The 22,032-nt window shown below is 46.3% G+C and overlaps 1 protein-coding gene across 4 annotated transcripts; it reads left to right on the top strand.

Moving 5' to 3' along the window:
* Window positions 1-969: 969 nt before the first annotated feature.
* FAM76A (family with sequence similarity 76 member A) lies at window positions 970-20,931 on the top strand. Of its 4 annotated transcripts, none has more exons than XM_054011605.1 (10): window positions 970-1,135; window positions 1,685-1,749; window positions 3,308-3,362; window positions 3,915-4,067; window positions 5,153-5,310; window positions 6,486-6,572; window positions 7,272-7,403; window positions 14,896-15,094; window positions 16,155-16,256; window positions 18,966-20,931. In XM_054011605.1, exons 1-10 carry the CDS (start codon window positions 1,055-1,057, stop codon window positions 19,050-19,052), a joined length of 1,119 nt encoding a protein of 372 aa, XP_053867580.1. In that variant the 5' UTR covers window positions 970-1,054; the 3' UTR covers window positions 19,053-20,931. The 4 variants fall into 4 exon arrangements, with proteins under 4 accessions (XP_053867580.1, XP_053867582.1, XP_053867581.1 ...); XM_054011606.1 differs by having other exon boundaries at window positions 982-1,135; window positions 14,896-15,031; XM_054011607.1 differs by lacking the exon at window positions 7,272-7,403 and having other exon boundaries at window positions 972-1,135.
* The last annotated feature ends 1,101 nt before the right edge of the window (window positions 20,932-22,032 follow it).

Raw genomic sequence — 22,032 nt, 5'->3', positions numbered from 1 at the left:
TATCTACACCCATCAACTTCCTCTCCTCTGCCCCCAGGTCTCCGTCCACACTGCCTCTCACACAGCTCTCCCCATCACGTCTGCTCCCCCGGCTCCAGTGGTACTGCCTGCATTACGGTAGCACTTCAAAACCCACCTTGTGTGTCTCCTCCCCCCATTTACCCCCCAAATCCACCTCCCCCATCTACCCCCACCTCCTCCTTCCCCATCTGCTCCTTTCTTCCTCCCCCATCTGCCCTCCCCCTCTTCTCCTCCTCCCCCATATGCCCACCCCCACCCATCAACCCTCCCCCACATCTACCCCCTCCATCTGTTTCCCCCCACCTGCCCCCCCACTCCCATCTACCCTCCCCCTCTTCCTCCCCCCACATCTGACCCCTTCCCCATCTACCCTCCCCCCACATCTATCCCCTCCATCTGTTTCCCCCCACCTGCCCTCCCACTCCAATTTGCTCCCCTCTTCCTCCCCATCTACCCACCCCCTCTTCCTCCCCCCACATCTGGCCCCTTCCCCCCCAGCCCCTTCCCCATCTACCCCCCCCCACATCTACCCCCTCCATCTGTTCCCTCCCCGATCCTTCGCCCCCCCCCCGGAAGCCTGCAGACCCAGCTGAGCAGCCCTCATTCATTCATTCTAACTGATCTTCCCCACTACGGCTCCCGGTCGCCATCGCGCGCGCGGGGGCTTCTGGGACACTTCCGCCTCTGCGAGGCCTCCTCCCCTCGCGTGAGCGGCCGGCTGCTGCAGGGAGCCCCCGGGACGCGCCAGGGGTGACGTCACCGCGCCGTCCCCACCCCGGATGGGAGAACTCGCCGGGGACGTAAACACTCCCGCTCTACCCAACCCGAAGGCCCTCGACGTGCCCCGCCCCCTCACACAGGAGTGGCACTCCGGAGAACCAATGGGCGCCGCGAGACGGCGTCGGACCGCGCGCCGCGCCCGATGAGCGGCGTTACCGAGAGCCAATGGCGGCGACGGGTGTGGCAGCCCCGCCTCGCGGCTGCCCGACCGCCCGTCCCGGGTTAGGCTGCGCCTGTCAGTGAGGGCGGCGGGATGGCGGCGCTTTACGCTTGTACCAAGTGCCACCAGCGCTTCTCCTTCGAGGCGCTGAGCCAGGGGCAGCAGCTCTGCAAGGTCCGGGGGCGGGGCCTGGGGGACTCGGGGGTCTGGGAGGAGTGGAGGGGATGGGGGCCCGGGGAGCAGTGGGGGCACCGGGGGGGGCGGCACCTGGGGCCCTGGGAGGAGTGGGGGGGCCTGGGGGGACCCCGGGGAGGAGTGGGGGCACCTGGGGGGGTTCTGGGTGGAGTGGGGGGGCACCTGGGGGGATGGGGGGGCCTGGGAGGAGTGGGGGGGCCTGGGGGGACCCCGGGGAGGAGTGGGGGCACCTGGGGGGGTTCTGGGTGGAGTGGGGGGGCGGCTGGGGGGGCCTGGGAGGAGTGGGGGATGGGGGGACCCCAGGGAGGAGTGGGGGGCACCTGGGGGGATGGGGGGCCCTGGGAGGAGTGCGGGGGCCTGGGGGGGCCCTGGGAGGAGTGATTGCAGGATGACTGGTCCATGGCCATTGCTGTGAAGAATACCTCTGCTTTGTCCAAGCTGTTCTGTTGTTGTGTTGGGGGTGGGGGGGATTGTTGAGTCTTTGGGAAGCGTGTGTGGTAGAAGCACTAACTCTACTTTTTGCTGCAGGAGTGTCGAATTGCGCATCCCATTGTCAAATGCACTTACTGTAGGACCGAATTCCAACAGGAAAGGTAAATCTCTGCAAAGCTTAAACACTGGACAATAAAAAATAGTTGGTATCTGCTTCTTTAATACATATCCAAAATGGTCCCACTTCAGCATCTGGATTCTCTCAACAAGGTCCCCTTTTCTATATGTGAATTTAGCATTTATTGACAGCTCTGGAAACTGAAATTTTCCATAGAACAGGTACAGCAGAAGCAGTACCGGTACAAGCTTCACACACACTGGCCCACTAAAGTAACTTCACCCTGATCTTTAGGTATCAGCCCGGAAAGACTAAGGAGATAGTTTGGTGGCCTTGAGAGTTCTGCTGAGAAAGTGAACTTGGTATGTTAGTGCCAATTGGGACAGGGCATGTAATGTGGGAACAAGACTGAGAGCCACCAAACTAATTTCACATAAGCCAATGAGCAACCATCAGTTGGTAATAGCTTTGGGCAACTAGTGGCCTATGCTGTTTATGAACTGGCAACCTAAAGGTGAAAGGCTTCATATCCTGTTACCTAAAGCCCTGAGCCATCCTTTCTCTCCGCTCCCATTTTCTGTTGTAAAATGTTTCTGAAACTAAATTCCTGTCCTCCTCTCCTTCCACTGGTGATTCTTTGTGTCCATAACCCATAGGCCAATTGGTTACAGCAGCCCATTCCTTGAAATCCTCATTATGACCCTGGTGTTCTGCCTTCAATGATCCAACATTCTGTCCTACGTCATCTGAGTGCTTGTAGGGGCCAGTATTGTGCCCTTTGATGAGGCTCTAATCATAGGCCCAATCGCTGTCAGGCAGACACATTCTGTGCTCTTGATTTTGCAGCATGGTGTGTGGCATTTCTTCCTGGGTGGTGCTTGGCTGTATCTTTCAGTGACGTGCCTGGGTGCTCCTGGAAGCTGTTCACCTTCTGTGTTTTGGCATGCAAAAATTATTCTTATTATCTGTGCTGTAGCGTAAATACCTGTCTTGTCCTTCTGCATTTGCAGCAGTAAACATGGTTTTCTGCTTGGTTTTAATTTCATTTTTGTGAATATATGAAGAAGAGGGACCAACGATCCCGTTGAGCATATTTCATACAGGCACTGTGCAAGGTGGTTCCCTGTTTTCTATCCTGCATATAGGGGTCCTGATCTGCATCAATCCTGCTATTCTAGTGCTTGCCCTCTCCGGTACAGAGATTATCACTAGTGCTAGGTCATGTGGTTTAATGCTGGGTAAATGTCCACAGCAGATTAGTTGGTGACCAACTAACTCGTTTTGTTGGTGACCAGAATCCCAAGTGAGCAAATACGTGCTGAAATGAAAGGCTGAGGCCTTAATTAAATTAAAGGGGCTGCCTTATGAAAATGCTGTCTTTCAAGAATACCTCACTCTGGTAGATTATCATCACCAGGCAGGGATAGCAAATACATTTGATATAAAAGCCACTAGTGAACGTGAATACAAATATCCTGTCAGGAGAGCTGTATGGTTAGGGGAAACTTAGCTCTCAAGCGCAAAGGGCTTAATCTATACCCAGATATTGCTGATAAAGTTATACTTCATTCTTGCTTTTTCTTAATCTTTTGTTTTAATAGTAAAACCAACACAATATGCAAGAAATGTGCTCAGAACGTGAAGCTCTATGGAACGGTAAGTGCCGGGGACTCTCCCATCCACCTCGTAATTATAAGGCTGTTTCCATTGTCTTTCATCCGAAAATGTGTTACAGCCTGGCTGCATAGGGGTTACCTCACCCACTACTGAAATGCAGTGTCCTTTTGGGTGAAACATAAGACACTCTTTTTATGGTGAATGGCAGGACAGCAAGTGACCTATCCCATATCCAGTTGAAACTAAATGGGGGATTTAGAGAAGTCAGAATGTGATCACCTAAATTGAAATTTGACCAGGAAACTGGAAGAAACGTTTCTTCTCTTTAGGATGAGGTTTGAAGCTTAGGTCCTGACCACTTGTCATTAAAGATCCCATGACACCTTATGCAGAAGTCGGTATAAGTTCAGGTATCCTGGCCAATCACATATACTGCAATTAGTTTGGATGCCTGATCACTAGCTTATCTAGATGCATGTACAATTCTTGGGTCACTATGAAGATGAGTGTTTGAGTGATAGAAAAATGCACATGTGCCATGTATTTACAAAGCATTGCTAACCTGTACAGTATCGGTCCTTCTTTTTAAAGCCAAAACCATGCCAGTACTGCAACATAATAGCAGCATTTATTGGCAACAAGTGCCAGCGCTGTACGAACTCAGAGAAGAAGTATGGGCCACCCCTCTCCTGTGAACAGTGCAAGCAACAGTGTGCATTCGACAGGAAGGATGATAGAAAGAAGGTGAGTTTCTATGTAAAATGGGGACGGAAAAGGTGAAAAAGCTAACCACAGTAATAGCCTGTTCATCTTCTGCACAGAGTCACAGGATCTCAGCAACAGTAACATGTCAGCTATAAAGTATTTTCTGGCCAGCTCAAGAATTTACATTTGCAATGAGAGATGTTAAAACACTAAGTTCATTGGATTACTTTATATTTTCAGCACTGTGGTTCCTTGATCAGGTCTTATTCTGAACGGGACTGAGTGTAGATGCTCACACAAGTGAAAAGGGACCCCACTCCAAAACGGGTGGTAGAGATAAAGGGAACTTTACATACTGTGAATTGTCCCAAAGTTAAGCATATGCATAAGTCTTTGTGGATTTCACATGAGCCCCAGGCCTGCAGTTTTGGATGCTATATAAATAGTTCCCACCATCTTGATAAAGCCCCTTTAGAGCAATAGTTTTCAACTTGTGGTCTGTGGACCTGTTGGTGTCGGCAGACTGTGTCTAATCCTTAAGGGATCCACAAAAGGTTGTTGTTACCATAGGACAGTGGTTCTCAACCTGTGGTCTGCAGACCCCTGGGGGTCCACAGACTATATCTAAGATTTCCAAAGGGATCCACACCTCCATTCAAAATTTTTTAGGGGTCCACAAATGAAAAAAAGTTGAAAACCACTGGCATAGAGTATTAGTGTTCGGGTTCCCAAAGCATGTGCCTTGGAGGTCCAGGTGTTGAGCTTTGTGTTTATAAAAACCCAAATTGCACCGGATGTGATTTCTTACTCTACAATGTCATGGGGAACATGCGATATAAACAAGCCAGGAAGTGTCAGCTCAGAACAGATGGTAGCTGTGCCAAGTTTTTATCACTGTGACTGTGCTGGTTGCACTGGCAGTGCTGAATGAGTCAACACCCTTTCTAACCACATCAGGGACCCCTCGAGTCACTGCCTGTGTGTTGTTTGAGACTGCATATCTTGTGTCTGTAAATCCTGAGGGTGGTCGATCTGAAGTTGCCATCAGGCTACGTGTCTACTTCGTGCTTGGGATGTGGGGAGGAAGCAAGATAAAATCCTCTGACTCCTACCTTGCCTTTCAGGTGGACGGGAAGCTGCTGTGCTGGCTGTGTACATTGTCCTACAAACGGGTCCTACAGAAGACCAAAGAGCAACGCAAACATCTAAGCAGCTCTTCACGGACGAGCCTGCAAGAGAAGGAGCAGTTCAGCAGGCTCAGCGGTGGCAGCCACTACAACAGGTAACTGGGGGGGGAGGGATAGCTCAGTGGTTTGAGCATTGGCCTGCTCAACCCAGGGTTGTGAGTTCAATCCTTGAAGGGGCCACTTAGGGATCTGAGGCAAAATCAGTACTTGGTCCTGCTAGTGAAGGCAGGGGGCTGGACTCGATGACCTTTCAAAGGTCCCTTGCAGTTCTAGGAGATAGGATATCTCCATTAATTTATTTTAATTTAATTTCTTTTAACTTGCATGTAAATGCCGCATAGATGCTCCGTTCTAGCACTTTCCTCCCGCTGGAGGGCTGACTGCTTCAAACTCATCAGCCCCACTTCCAACAAAAGTGGGAGAAGTGTCTTGGACCTCACTACTGCGTAGCTGTGGTGACTTTTAACATCGTTGTACATCTTTTTTCGTAAAGCCTGGATAATTCTGACTTCATGAATATGCAAACCCAGTAGTTCTGACCTAAACTCCTAATCGTGCGACAACTCTATAGTGAGATCTGTTTTACAGAATGTTTACTGATATTATGCTGTTTTCTCAAATAATTAAAGCTAAACTGCATTTGTCAAATTAATGACAGAAGTGCATTAACTCATTCAGTAGCCTTGCTCTTCCGGGTGACTGAAACTGGGGTACAAAAAGGGAAATGACTTGTCCCAGATGACACGGCAAGTCAGTTGGCAGAGCTAGGACTCCTGACTCGACCACTAGACATGTTTCCCCAGCATTCAAAATTGACTGATTCAGATTAAACACTGCAGCTGAGATCACCTAGGAGACTCTTGGTGATGTTCCCTAGTTTGAACATCTGGGGGCTGCTGCTGTGGTATTCTCAGTGGGGTGAGCTGATTGGGGAAGGTACCCTTTTCTGTGCATTGCGGAGTGTATTACAGTTCTTGTTGATATTGGGTCAACTTAGATTTATTTTAAAATACACGGTTTTGAACATTGAATGATCATGAGCCTAGAGGTTTGATTGGCACATTGTATAAAATAAACTCTAGTTTCTCTTTAAGGAATGATCTTGTATCTGGTCATCGCTATGCTTGGAGCTCTCTTCTCTCTAAGCTTGTTGTGGGTGTGTTTTAGTGGGAGGTGATAGTTATCTGTGCCCCTTTCTTGTTTCCAGATAGTCTCTGATTCGCAGGCCTTTTAGGTTCTGACATGTATCTTCATTGTTTTTCCTTCATAGCCAGAAAACCTTATCCACCTCCTCTATTCAGAACGAAATTCCAAAGAAGAAACCCAAGTTTGAAGCCATATCAGCCAATGGTGACAGGTGAGCCAGTTGGTTGGGGAAGATGCCAGTGGGTGCTCTCGTTTAAGTTTGTGTAAGAGAGAATTCAGTGCAACTAGCAGGATGCTTATATGATAGAATGGGGCTCTCAAACATTGGGACTGCAAGGGCTGCATTAGCAGCTTTCTGGGACCCCACAGGCCAAGCCTACCTGGCACCTAAATGTACGCTTGAAAATCAAAAGATGCCCTATGTTTGTACCTACTAGAAACTGCTTGTTGGTTGAGTTCACCAGCAATTACAACCTGCAGCCTAGATCAGCTTTATCCTCACCCTGCAGTGACAGGGGAAGCGTGGCCACAGGCTGCATGATGGGGCTGTGGTCTGCAGTTTGGGCTCTCCCGGGCTAGAACCTTATCTATTAGAATAAAAGCTAGGCTGCAGTCAGAATAAAGAATAGAATGCAGGGAGACAATCATTAGATGAGAGACTATAGATAGAAATCTTATCTCCCCCGTGTCCTGGGGGAGGGAAAGTGATAAACAGCTTCCTCTGAACACGGTGGATCCGATTCTGCCACTGCTATATGCATGCAGCTCCCATTGACATCAGAGCTTGCATGAAGCAGAAACAGCAGAACGGACCTCACTAGCTGTATAAGGAGAGAATGAGATGGATATTTTTTTTTTACACTCTTGTACATGCATATTTTCATTCCTCCCTTTCCTCTCTGATTCTCAGCGTTCCTTCCTCTCCCGAGATGCTTTGCCCCCCTACCCAGAGTGCCCCGTCCGTGTTGGTGCAGTGGGCTGCTTCCCAACAGAGTCCCGGTGCCCATCATTATCCTGTTTCTCAAGGCACTGACGTCCTGAAGTGAGATCACCTATCGTTTTCTCCCACCCCCGGTTGCCCTCCTGCCCTGGGAATTGTCTCACATATGGAAACTGTCCCTATCGATGGCTCTTCTTCCAAACTGCATTGAATTGGGAACATAGAGCACAGCGTAGGCTCATTAGTGCCGGAGAGTCTTATTAAGTCTGTTGAAGTCACTGGTAAAGCGCTCACCGTCCATCTCAATTGTTCATCATTTAACTCCAAATCACCTCTGTCCTAAGGACACCTGTTAGCCCATTGTCTGTGGCTATTGATGTAAGAAATGCCAAAGTATGAAACTGAGTTTAAAGAATTCTTTTAGCGGTTGCACAGTTCTTTAAACTGAGCGTAATGCTGATTGACTGGAGATTGAACGCCACCTCCCCCTGGCCAGAGCAGGTACAGCACAGGCAGTAGCGCTGCAAGCTACCCTCTACCAGTACACCTCAACCTTGCTGTGTCTGCCAACCGTGTTGTAGGACAGTGCCACCTGTGATGGTAGAACTTTTAAAATACCTGCTCGCTAGGAACTGGAGTGAGCCTCTTTAATTCATTTCACATAAACTATCTAGCAGCCATTAGCCGGTAACAAAGCTTGCTCACAAGTTACCTGGAAGCAAAAAGGCTCCATGTCCTAATCCATTTAAAAAAAAAAATGTAGCAAATGATAAATAATTCAAATGACTTCATTTCAGTTTACTCTTGTACCGTATCTTGTTCTCACTTTAAAGCCTTGCTAGGCTGTGATCCTCACCACAAACTTACTCTAGTCTTAGGGAAATCCCATTAATAAGTTATACCTAATTATAACTACTGCTCCTAAGCTCCAACAGCGGGCTCTGTGTTGTCCAAGACATAAGTTGCAGCCATTTTAAATATGACTCTGTTGCTGTAGGCCAACAGTAGCACTTAGTGGCTAGTGTAGTTTAATCCTGGGGCTGTAATTCCTTGTTGATATTCCAAACAATAGTTAAGTTCTATGATGCAGCTGCCCCTATCTTTAACTCAGAGGTATGGCTCACAGAGACTGCTTCTACATGGGTGACTCCTCTGTGTTAGAGCTGAGGGCAGCTGCGTCTTTATGCAGAATAAGTGCTGGCCTTGGGCTCTAGGCAAACTTTGTGTGTTCTTGGGCTCAGTGAATTGGTAGTAACCCCTTCGTGGTCCAGCTTATCTCTACTCTTCCCTTTTGGGGGCTTTCCATCCTGGTGGATGCAGGTGGGAACTCCTCTGTTGCGTTTAGCTGCTGAACTCTCTCTGTGGGCTTTGTAGGTTTGTGTTTAGTATCTCTGAGTTGATGATGATCATGTTCTATCACACGTGTATTGGGGATTGTTGAGGGACATTTGAGTTATTTATTTTAAAAAGTCTCATCCTGGAGTTTTGATGGTTAACTTGGGGGGTGAATTCTACTGTGCGGGGAGCGGCAAGGCTGAGCGTGGCACAGGCTGAAGTTAGGTATCGTCACCACCCAGCTCTGTCAGTGCAACTCAACACTGCCTTGCAGCAAATCCAACCTTACCGAGTCCCACAACTCTGACAGAGGCCCTCACTCAGTTCACTGCTCTTCCACTCCCAAAGACTCTGATGGTGTGTTCCCCACCTTGACTTGAGCACCTGTTGCTAGTCCAATCCTGAGCCACCTCAAAAAGGTGTGCCAGAGCACCTCAATCCCGGCCCACTGCACCCAGCCCATAGCTTCCCAAATGTGTCATGGTTCCGGTCAATTACACCTGTATTCCCCCTCCATGGTTCCTTAAGAGCACCTACTGTAGGCTCCCAACTCCACAGCTGTCACCTCTCTTGGGCAGAGACCCATGTCTTTCTCCTTCCTGAGTGGGTTTTGCCAGGCTGCACAGTTCTCTGCCTTCACTGTGATATCCCCAGCAAGCCAGACTGCCTAACCAGGTCAGCATCTGCATTTTGCTCGAAGGTGAAAACATTACAGAGAAAACACATTAAGAACAATAAAAGAACCTACATGCATGCTAATAAGCTTACCATAGATCACTCCCCAACTCCAGCAGAGTTTCTGGTAGGAGTTTTCCCCGTGGTTACAAGTTGATAACAGCCTTAGCTCAGAACTAGCACACAAGTGAATAGTTTAGTCTATCCTTTCCTTGGGCCTTTGATCTTGAGACTCTGGGAAAAGGTGATCAGCAGACAGTAGTTCTCTGCTGGAGCCTAGCTTTAAAAGGCTGGGCTTTTGCATTGCAGTGGTGGGGAATTTGCATTCATCTCCCGCTAGAGATTCCCCTGGCAAACCACTTGACACTTTGTCCCAAAAGTCCTTGTCAAGGCCATTGTTCAGTACAGTCCTTTGAAGTTCATAACATTCCCAGGGTTCACATCATCTCTTTCCCCAAGAGAGGTTACATGCAGTCTCAGCCCATGATAATACATAATCATTGCATTTAATACAATGGACTCCCAAGTTACTTAAACTTAATACAATGGACTCCCAAGTTACTTAAACTTAATTCAATAAGGTTTTTCAAGGATATTGCATGAAATTGCCATATCTGTCTCAATGTGGTCTTACGATATAGACAAATGTTCACAGTGGATTAGATTAAAACACCAATACTCCTTTCACTTGTGACCACTGACAGAGTCCAATTCCAAGACGTGAAAAGCTAGTATGCTGACTCACTATACCCCTGGGCCATGTCTTTAGCACAGAAAGATCATAAAACCATCTATCTGATCCTTGTAGGTGAGCCCTAAGAGAGACATATTTCACCCATATTGTCCTGAGGGAATACTGAGCAGCAAATGCTATTAAATAAAAATATTCCCATATGCACAAAATTTCTGTGCTTATACGTAAAGTACTCAGTTTGAAGACACGGAGAGGGTGGTTTGGGGTGAACTGCTTCTGCCTTGATGTAGTTAGTTCAACCTTAGGCCAAGCTACTATTTCCGTTTAGAAAATACTTGTTTAGGCAGATTTTTCATAGTTGGGAGGAAATTTCTAAGTTATTTTTAGTGTAATTTGAATGCTGACCCTTTAAACCAGCCTGACTTTAGTAGCAATGTCTCCAAACAACTGAAACATCATCCCTGAGAAAGGCATTGGTTATAGGAAAGGTGTGTCAACCCCAGAATTGGGCCTTCCCTAAAGTGTGCAGGGATCATTGTACCACAGTTTGTATATGTCAGGGGTATATTTTGGTTGGACTTCTTAAGAGGCACTTTTTTTACAAAAAAGTATTTGTTTGTTTTTCAGTTTTATTTCTAATTTTGTAGCTAACTTTGTAGCTTCCACTCCTAACTTGAAGTTAGGTTTGAGATTCACTCAAGACAGGGAAAAGAAACCCTTCTCTTATTGACATGATTTTAAAAAAGTACCCTCTGTTTTTTTTTCACCTTGAAGTAATTGCAGAGGCATGTTACAGCAGTTGGACCTCTGAGTACCTGATTGTGCACACAGATCAGATAGGCAGATGCCTGGCCACTCTGAAATATACTCACAGTTTGCACCTGCATAATTACCCCCCCCCCCCCCTGTCTGTTTCTAGGCACCAAACTCAAGGGTGAGTTGAGGCTCTTTTTCAGTTTGGGGCCTCCGTCTTTACCTGTGACTTGCCAATATTTGTTAATGATGCAATAGGATGAGAACCTCTCTTTAAAACAGTCTCAAGATCTCTCCCTTTTGTTCTCTGCTGAGGAGAGCAGATGGGTCTTTCTTCCAGTCTCCTCTTCTGCCTTAATAAGTACTCTTGCCCAGGAGCAAACCAGGGAGTGCAGAATTTCCTGAGTGGGTGGCCATGGGAAGTCTGAATCTCTTGGCAATGTTTATTATCTTGGGATACAGCAGGATTCATGAAGCAAACTTGGAACCGTTAGTGATTATCTTTAAGAACTCCTGGAGGACAGATGAGGTCCCAGAGGACTGGAGAAGGGCAAACATAGAACCTATCTTTAAAAAGGGGAACAAAGACCAGGGAATTATAGACTGGTCAACCTAACTTCAATATCTGAAAAGATACCGCAACGAATTATTAAACAATCAATTTGCAAGCTCCTAGAGGATAATAGGTCGATAAGGAGCAGCCAGCGTGGATTTGTCAAGAGAAAATCATGCCATATCAACCACATTTCCTTCTTTGACAGAGTTACTGGCTTAGTGGATGGAGGGAAGCAGTAGATGTGATATATCTTGATTTTAGTGAGGCTTTTGACATCACACACCAACTAGGCAAATGTGGTCTAGATGTAGTTACTATAAGGTGGTTACACAGTTGGTTGAAAGGCTGTACTCAAAGAGTAGTTATAAGTGGTTCACTATCAAACTGGGAGGATGTATTTAGTGGGATCCTGCAAGGGTCTGTCCTTGGTCTGGTACTAGTCAATATTTTCATTAATGACTTGGAAAATATAGTGGAGATTATACTTATAAAATTTACAGATGGCACTAAACTGGGAGAGGTTGTAAGCACTTTGGAGGACTGGATTAGAATTCAAAATTTGACAAGTTGGAGAATTGGTCTGAAATCAACAAGATGAAATTCCATAAAGACCAGCGCAAAGTACTACTCTGAGGAAGAAAAAATGAGATGCACAATTACAAAATGGGAAATAACTGGGTTGGTGGTAGTACTGCTGAAAAGGATTCAGCAATTATAGTGGATCACAAAATGAATGAGTCAACAATGTGATGCGGCTGTGAAAAATGCTAATATCATTCTGGGGTATATTAACAGGAGTGTTGTATGTAAGACAGGGGAGGTAATTGTCCCACTCTACCCAGCTGGTGAGACCTCAGCTGGAGGACTCTGTCCATTTCTAGGTGCCACACTTTAGGAAAGATGGGGACAAACTGGAGAGAGTCCAGAGGAGAGAAACAAAAATGATAAGAGGTTTAGAAAACCTGATCTGTGAGAAAAGGTTAAAAATATTGGGCATGTTTAGTCTTGAGAAAAGAAGACTAAAGGGGGACCTGATAACAGTCTTCAAATATGTTAAGGGCTGTTATAAAAATTGTTCTCCAGGTCCACTGAAGGTAGGACAAAAAGTAATGGGCTTAATCCCCAGCAAGGGAAATTGAAGTGAGATATTAGGAAAAACTTTGTAATTATAAGGATAGTTAAGCACTGGACTAGGCTTCTAAAGGAGGTTGTGGAATCCCTGTCATTGGAAGTTTTAGAGGTCAGGTTGGATCTTTTGGGATGGTTAATGTTTCCTTGCTCCTGCCTCAGAACCGGGGGCTGCACTTGATGACCTCTCAAGGTCCCTTCAAGTCCCGCTTTTCTATGATTCCGTGAGCCCTTCGTGGCCAAGAAATGGAATAAGATAGGCAAGGACTTACTTGTAAACAGACAATTCAGGGAAGAAACTTGGCTCTCCCTCCACAGAGAGTATCTTAGTTTTTGCTGTCCTCTGCTCTCTCTCTCCCCCAGCACGTCTATGTGGTGTGTGGAAGCCTGAAGCTCTTGTTCAGAGAGTGGAGATGCTCAGAGTGACATTCCTGCATTGTGTATAAAGGTGCTGGAGGCTGCTTTGCTTCCCTCACTCCAATCTGGTCCCTGCATGTCCCATTGCAGAGAAGTAGCCCGTTACAATGTTATGGGGTGCAGGCTCTCGTTGGGGATGGCTGCCTACGACGGTCGATAGGCGAGCAGTTTTAAGAACAGGTAGTCTCCTCTACTGCATGTGCAAGAGCCGTGTCTACGCTCAGAAATTACGTTGTGCTGGAACACGTATTAACTAACACAATGTTAAAGGCTCAGTATAGACAAAGACTGGCTATGTATAACATTAGGGGTTCCACCATAGGGTTAACCCCAGCCAGCTGACATGCAGTTAAATACATCTCCTTGTCTATACCAAGCATTCAACATCATGTTAGTTAACATGTTCTATGACAATAAGACTCTCTAATGCAGATAAACCCCCACAGACCTGCAGTATTCAGCTTCCCTTTCCTCCCTGGCCAGGACTTCTTTCCCATCCCAGCAAGGCTGTCCTGTTACTTTTATGACCTGCACAACTCCCTTCATTGAATTTCTCCCCTTGGATTCCCAATAGGGATCCTTCTCCACCACACCACATAAGGGAGGAAAAGCCTTTCTCCATCACATCCCAGAGACCCTGTCCCATCATTCAAACTATGTCCAATTAGATTCTGTCTTTTCATAGTACTGCAGAAACTCCCTTGGGAGGCAGGCAGCAGATATTCTTATTCCCATTTTACAGATGGGGAAACCGAGGCACAGGTGGTGTAACTTGTCTCAGGCCACAGACTGAGTCAGTAACAGTTACATTTATAGTCTAGTGATCCTTGGCCTTCAGTATACCAGGCCACACTGCATTTGCCTTAGACTCTATCAATACTTGGGCCGAATGCACAGTCCAAATATATAGTCCAGGTGAGACACTTGCATTATTTATTATTAATTTTCAAATAATGTATACAGTAACAATAGCATGTAATATTGGGAAACGCTATTCCTTAGCACCAAAGGGTAACTATTAGACATATTGTAAAGACAGACTAAACAGTACAGAAGGTGGTGGCTAGGTAGATACTTGTGGCAGGGACCATCTCTTTGTTCTGTGTTTGTACAGCGCCTAGCACAATGGGGGGTCTGGTCCACAACTGGGGCTCCCAGGCATTATTGCAATACACACAATAATAAACTTAGCTGCAGAGAACATTGGTAGTTCATAGAGAGACTTCCTGCTTTATCAGAGATGGGGAGTGTGTGCCTCTCACCCAAACAAGCTGTCAGCCAGCCAGCTAGATTCATAATGTCTGAGGGTGTGTGAGTGGTATCCCAGAAGGATGTGTATATCTTCCCTTCACTCCTTCTCTCTTCCTGAATAGTCCTTTGATGTGGTAATGAAGCTTTTCCCCAAATCATTGTGCCATGGCTGGAATCAAAATACAAAAAGCCCAGTGCATCTCTTCCTGTTTCCCCCTGAGATAACTTTGGCTGTAACCTCTGTGTGCGCTTTCTATTGTTTGTTTACGTTAGGGGGTTAATTTGTTTCTTTTTCTTGTTCCATTGTTTACCAGGGCCCCGATTTGCATTTAGTGAAAGGTTTTCTCCCACTGCCCTGGATTCCCTGTGACCTAAATAAGGGTTCCTAGGTGATTGCAGCATAAAGTTTCATTAACTCATTGATTGCTTTTCCACACCTCTTGGTTTGAAAATGGATCATTTCCATGCAAGTAAAGGTAGTCTCAGACAGTGGCTAGTGGTTGAAAACATCCCTAACAGTCCCCCGTCCTTTCTTACTGAACACTTAATATTAAACTTGTCAAGATACAAATTGTATTGCATATCAGGACATCAGCCATCATGCCATGCAACTATCTCTGAATTCCCATGGTGTCTGGTTACGAGGTCGTAGGTACCTTATGCATCCTTCGAATGGATGAGGTTATTCAGATGTCACTATCTGCGATGTCATCTGTGAAAGGGCTTCCATGTACTGGTGAGTAGAAGGGTGTGTGATGAGATTCTTTCCCTTCTCTCTCTTGCAGCTTTTCTCCAGACCTTGCCCTGGACTCCCCTGGCACGGACCATTTCGTTATTATCGCCCAGCTAAAGGAAGAAGTGGCCACTCTGAAAAAGATGCTGCACCAGAAAGATCAGATGATCTTGGAGAAAGAGAAGAAGGTACAGCCCTGGACCGCTTCCACACACAAACTGCAGAGGGAATTATGGACAACTTACTTAAAGGTCTTTACCTTGCACGTGTGTACAGTGTCTGTCTTGTTAGCCTTGTGAAAACCAGCTAACTCCTAAGTGGGTGTTGTCTGCAAGCTGGTTAATTTCCAGGGTTAAAGAGCCAGGCACTGTGGCAGGAAGGAAGGTGGCTTTCTGGCTGTTTGGAGGTGGGTGGGCCAGGATTGCAGAGAGTATCAAATTCTGCCCATCCACTGCCACGCAATGAACATTACCCCTTTTTCCTTTGCCTTGTGCTCCCAGTGTGCCCAGCCTTATGTGCTGCCAGGGCCTGACCACTGCTGCAGTCCAAGAAATGGCAGTAGGCAGGTAGGTTGCATGTGGGGTTGAGTCCAAGAAAGCCCATAGGTGCTCTGTTTGCATAGGGAGAGCAGGCAAGGCTCAGACAAGCCTTACTCCCCACTTGTGGTACCCTCTGCTTTGGCAGTCCTGAGTCCTAGGCAGCTCTCCTGATGCACCTCAGCTCTGGCTGCTTTCACAGCATGGTGTGAGAATCATCTTTCTGACTCAAAGTATTCCTAATAACAGTCATACCTTACTTAGCACGCGACAAATGGTAATTAATCCACTCCCACAAACCCCGTGCTCAGGTGGGTAAGTATCATTATCTCCATTTGACAGAGAGAGAAACTGAGGCACAGAATGGTTAGTGGCCTGTTGGTGCTCAGCAGGGCAAAAATGAATAAGAGCTATCAGAGGGGTCAGCCCCTCTGAAAATCAGGCCGCAGATTAATTGCCCAGAGTCACAGATTGCACTGGGGTTACTAAGGATGCACCCATGCTGGGACCCTGCCTGGGTCCCACCTTTGGTGTCAGCCTCAGCTCTTGGTGCAAATCCTCTGGCCTGTAGTTGGGCAGTAAATGTTCTGAACCCTCCTTGGCCTACAGGAGCTCAGTGTTAACCCACATGGTGTCTCTCTGAACATGTTCCTTTCTCCAAGGTGGCTTCTACAGAGACATTTTCCAGGGCAGGGCATCTGTTCAGGTTGAAGGAATCTGGAGACGTCCCTTTTCTCCTCACTCATCCAAAAGCTGTTTGCTTGTTTCTCCTTAGATCACAGAGCTAAAGGCCGACCTGCAGTACCAGGAATCCCAGATGAGGGCAAAAATGAACCAAATGGAGAAGACACACAAGGAAGTCATGGAGCAGTTACAGGTGATGGCATTTCTATACTAATTTGCTGAGTTGTGATCTTTGCTGGAGCGACTGAGAACACTACCTAGATCAGACACTTCTCAGCCTTCCACCCACACAACTCTGCTAATGCCTTTCAATCCTGACCTGAAATACTGCCTGTTAGAATAGGACTCTCCCCCCCCCTCCCCCCAGTGCTCTGCAGAGCACCTGAATCCTTAAAGTCCCCCTTGCTATTCTCGTCCTGGGCTCAGTTTTTTTGTTCTCGGCTCTTTGAGCTAAGATGAAAGTATAGTTGTATCCTCTGCAAACTGGATGGGAACCATGAAACACATTTTACTTATTACCAAAGTCAAGCTTGAATCTAGGTGTCAAGACTGTAAGGCCTATTTGTCCACCCATTGCACCACCGAGCTCCTGATTTGATTTATTAGCTCAGTAGCCAAGGAGAACAAAGCCTAACAAACAAAGAGTAGTGCTTTTTGTTGGACTAAATAGATATCATTGTAAAGAAGTCCGTGAGCTTATAGGAAATGTCCATTTTTAAAACAAAAAATTTGTTTTTTGGTCAGGCCATGAAAACAGTGTATATCAGCGGGGTAGATTCTGGTCTGCAGTAGATCAACAGGGAATTGGTTAAAAGAAAGAAATCGTATATGGGGTGCAAAGTTCATCTCCTTAATTACTGTGTCTGGAGTTTACAATCAGCTAAAGCTCTAGCAATGAAGGGAAAAAAAACAAAGGTGCGGATAAGACACAGCAGAAAATGTTCTTTCCCCATCACCACACACCCAAGTTAATTATTAGGGTAGGACAGGTTTTTGTAGATTACAGTTGCTGTCAGAAATCTATCCGTGCTTGTGAGTTCCTGTCCACTATGCAACTTCTTAATTTGTCTAAGACTATCCCAGGCTTTGAGCAGTCATGTTATGGATAGGTTGAGACACCTTCTTTTAGAAATGAAAAATTAGGAGACCGGATGGCTTGTGGGGCTGGTAATGGGAGTTAGAGCCCGCGACCTCTTACGTTGTCTGCTTGAATCTTCCAAAGTGACCCAAATTGTTCCCCTTTGCAGGCTGTTAGGTGGCCTGTGTAGAGTGAGTTGATATTCTCATTCCAGTTCCTTGTAGACAAATGTTCACGTTACATTTTGCCACAAACTGGTTGCCTTTGTTGGAAGTCTCAGCAGAGAAGCCAAGGACACCGAGCTTCCTTTTATCTCTTGAGACGGTCCCTCCAGATCAGGGCAGAAGCACATCTGTTGGGCACCGTGTGGGGAAACTGGCACTGCCTCAGCTTGTACTGTACGTGTTCTGTGTCTGAAGAGAGGACTTCAGTCTCCAAAGCTGTCAAAAGAATCCAATAACTGAACTGGCTTGTCCGCGTACACCTGTCATTCCTGGGTGGAGAGGTGTGTTATACTTAGCTCTAAATGAGACAGCCCAGAACTTTTGTCTTTCCAGTGTCTGAGTGTAAAACTTCAGCTAACATTGGCAGAGGTTTTGGAAACAATTTTTCTCCAATGATTCCAAAATAAACATTCAGATGGTGGCAGTGTATAGCAGGCATCTGGAAGCGTTCACTCTTTTAAGATTTTTTTTATTTGTTTTAATGTCCTGTTTTTTGTGGGGGAGCTCAGGTTTGTGTGGGTCCCACTGTTCTTAAAAGCTGAAGGAGGCAGAGGAAATTCCTTTCCACTCTAGCCCTGCATACCTGTAGCCTCCATTCTCTTGTTTGTGATGCATCTGCCCAGGGCAGCTGGAGACTTGGCTCTCACAAGTTCTCAACTGTAGGCAAGGGTCATTCTAGCACCCTGCATGCCCACTCAATGCAGTTTGCAAACTGAACCAGAACAGCCATATCTGGCTTTGCATGCAGAAACCTATCATTAGCTTGTGCTGTATCAACAAGATAAGCAGAAGGCCAGAGAGTTTGGAGAGCAGTGGGGTCAGAGGCGGCGTAGTAATACAATGGAGCCTTTCCCTTCTAGTTGCCTGGTTTGAATCCAGTCTAAGTTAGTCGTGACTGAAAGTTGTTACCCACTGGCTGTTTGGTGATTGATGAGAAATCATCGGTCTCGTCTCTTGTTCACTGAGACCTGGATTCGTGTCACAGAAATCACCAATGCAGTAATGCTTCCTGGTAACATTGGCAGCCTTGCTAAAAAGGCCGAGAACGAAACCAGCCAGGAATACCAATCGAGCCACTCACCCCTAGAGTTGGTCAGAGTTGAAGAGGATTGGGGGTTCAGTGTGGGGGGAACTTGCACTGCCACTACCCATCCTGCACCTTGTTCTGTGGACTTTGGTCTCCAGTGCTGTTAATTCAGCACTTCTCACAAATAAAAAATGAAAGGGGATGGGGGAAGGAAAGGGAAGCTTCTCAGGCAACTTCCCGTGGAATTGAAAGGTCCCTCCCTATCTTGTCTAATGAAAAATCACCGTAATCTGTTGTGCTTTGTGATGGAAGCTGATTGCCTGCAGCACTCGGGAAGGAATTCCCCCCTCCTCCCGTTTAGTTTGGTCAGGTACATTGGCATTTGCCTGCCTCTGCAGCGTCAGGGGTTGCCAGCTGGTGGAAACGGAATACTGGACTTGCTGGTTTGATCCAGTACAGCAACTTCTACATCCCTTTTGGTCTGCATCCAGGAAGCCAGCTGTGCCTGTCCAGGTAGTTCTTGGGTAACAATGATCCATGCCATTAAAATACCCATTTTCACTGTGTTTCCAGGCCAAGAACAGAGAACTCCTGAAGCAAGCAGCTGCCCTATCCAAGGGCAAAAAGCCTGAGAAGTCAGGAGCAATAACCTCCCCTTAAAACAAACTGGGAGCTTCCCCAGCATTAACCCAGGAGGCCTGTCTGTTTGGCTGGAATCCAAACCTCAGTCTTGTTACTTTCCTATCGCTATGGACTCGATGGAACGCCTGGTGTCTGTTGCCTTTCGACAGCATGTTTGAGTGTGTCTGGTTTCAATATCTGTTGAATACTGTTATATAGCACAGTGATCCACGGGGAGCGGTGTACCCGCACATCTTGCTGTCCCCAGGCCCTGGAACTACTGGTCTCCAGAAGACACCTGTTTGGAAAACAGGTATTACCACTGCCACGTCATACTTTAGAAAACAGGGATCCTGTTATGTTGGAGACCCGTCTCTGCAGTTTAAAATCTGCTGCGCTGAGGCACAATCCGTTGTTGGCTGTTTTTCAGGCTTGCCAAGAGCTTTGGGGGCACGGTGAGAGCTTTATTTTCAAGTGTTTTGTTCCTCCTTTCAAGGGAAGCTCTGAAATTGCCTTCCCCAGAGAGCGAGCAGGGGGCAGCACGCTGATCTGCCTGGAGCAGTTAAGCGATCTTTCAAAAACTGTTCCAAAATCCGGGCTAGAGATTTTTTTGAAATATTGGCTTGGCAAACCTAACTGCCTGTTTTGATCACTTTTGACCACCGTATGGTGGCCCTGTGGGGCTCTGGTTAGTGGCTTGGGCTAATCGAACTTCTCTGGCTTTGCAGTAAAGGCAGAAGGAGAGCTTGAGGCTGTCTTAGACATGCTCTCCCCTCCCCAGTCCCGGATCCAGTTGATCCTTTTACATCGTCTCCTCTCCACCCCACTTCACTGACGTCACATGCAGGATGAGGCTGATTTCAAGAAGTGAGTTCAGTCAGGTCAGTAATGACACAAAGGAGGAAGTGCTTCTTGGGTGCTGGGCAGAGAAGCCCCCAACCTCCATTCCCAACAAAAGCCGGCAGGATAAAGAGCTGAGAAGGTTCTCTGCTTTTCTGAAACAGTCTGACTTCAGAAGCAAAGAGACCATAAACGGCTCCAGAAAGGTCAGCTGGAATGTGTACTCCCAACCCACCCTCATTAGAGGAGAGCTGAGCTCTGCAGCTGTCTGAGCCCTGCCCTCAGGGCATCTCTTAGAGGGGGATAAAAAGCACTCTGCCATTAGGGGGAAATGTGCAGATGGGCTCTCAAGTCTGCAGGTTCCAGGCCAGGTTACTCCATGGAATCCCGGAGGCCAGCCCTGTTCACACAAGGTGGAGAGAGCGCTCAGGGGTTGGAGACCCTACCTCAGGGGAGTAGGGGAAGGAAACGACCTTAATGTAGACAGGCACCAAATGGAAAGAGATGAGACACTGACCCTTTGAGACAGGGCTAGCTGCTCCAGCTGGGTTTTTATGAATCTTTTTAAGTAGAGAGTTGCAATTTTTTTTTATTAAGATGAATTTATTCAATGGCACTTTTCAGACGTTGTTAGCTTTGAGCGTGGAAGAGCACATTGAAGCATCCGATACTGTCGCGTGGTTTTGGGTTTGGTTTTCAAAAAGACTTCAGGATGCTAAGAAATCATTGCACTCTGCCAGAGTGTGACAGCCAGAAAAAAAAAAAAAAAAACCATCTAATTTTATACTTCACATATTTTTAGAAAAAGTCTGAAATGTATCAATAGGATTTTTTTTTTTTAAATGAGGGCTTTGCTTCTTAGCTTCCCTCAGGACACAGAAATAATAATAGAAGGAGAAGGGCCTTGTATATACAATGTTGGGTTTTTTTAATTGTGACACATTGATCATGCAACTGAGTAGCTGATGTTTTGTAGTAATAACGTCGTTTCTTTGTATGTTTGTAATAATGGAGATTTTAAAGGGATGCTTTGATTTGTACAAAACTCCGACAAACGTTAAAAGTGTTTTAAACAAAATCCTCTTGATCTGTGTGATATTTTCTGTTTGCCTTTTTTGGGCTGAATCCCTAAAAGGCATCTGACCGGGCACTGATTTGTCTGCTGAATCCTGGCTGTGCACTTGAAGCACAATGGTCTGGTGGTGCTAGTCGTGGGTGTGGTGTGTGTGGAGAACTGAGCAGCATTTTCTTTATTTCGGCTTTCTTGTATTTTTCCTTCTATCTTTTAAGTTCTCATAGTCAAGACTGTTGCAAGAATCATTGTCACTTAACCAGTTACATCCACACGCTTCAAATTTACCCCGGATGTGCCAGACAAGAAGATCCTCGTTCATTTTGCTTCTCCAACCAGAATTGCTTCATGAACCAAAACTAAACAGGGAACAGCACTCGATAGGAAAAAAAGACTAAAGGGTAGATTTTTCAAGGTACAATGGCAGATGCTTAACGGCCATTTGTGCCTCTCCCCTAGATCATCTGTTAGTAGGGCTGGTCAAAAAAATAGGTTTTTAGTCAGGGGAAATTCCAATTCCACAAAATTTAATCTGACAACTGAACATTTTCAATTTGGAAATGCTGTCATAGTGCATCATGGGAGTTGTTGTGTGGGCGTCCCATGCGTGTATTCTCCTCTATAGACTGGACATCCATGATGGGTGATAGCCTACTCTTAGAGAGGGAAGGCAGTGCACATGGGAGGTGTAGTCTGGCCACAGAGCCTAGCCTGTGGAGAATGGGGACATGAAGCAATCAAACTACTGTTTGCCTTAAGCCATCCCGACAACATTTCCAAATCAAATATTTTAGGGTTTGGATTTTGTTTTTTCAAAGAAAAATCCTTTTTTTTTTTCTCTCTCTCTCTGCAGAAAGCAGGAATGTTAAGTGTAATGTTTCATTGAAGTTAAAATCCAATTTTCTGTCAAAACAGTTTTAATGAAAACTTTTGACCAGCCCTGGCTTTTAGGAGGTAAGTGCAAAAGAGTCTGATGAAAAGAGATATTGACCATATGAATTTAAATATATTTAAAAATAAATTGGAGGTGGGTTGGTCCAAAGCACCACAGCCTGGTCTAATGTTATTGTTCAGAAACAGTTGCCATCACAGCTTCTGAACCTCAGA

The sequence above is a fragment of the Malaclemys terrapin genome, chromosome 22, assembly GCF_027887155.1.
Source record: "Malaclemys terrapin pileata isolate rMalTer1 chromosome 22, rMalTer1.hap1, whole genome shotgun sequence".
Classification (NCBI taxonomy): Eukaryota; Metazoa; Chordata; order Testudines; family Emydidae; genus Malaclemys; species Malaclemys terrapin.
This window is presented reverse-complemented; position numbering and strand designations above follow the sequence as displayed.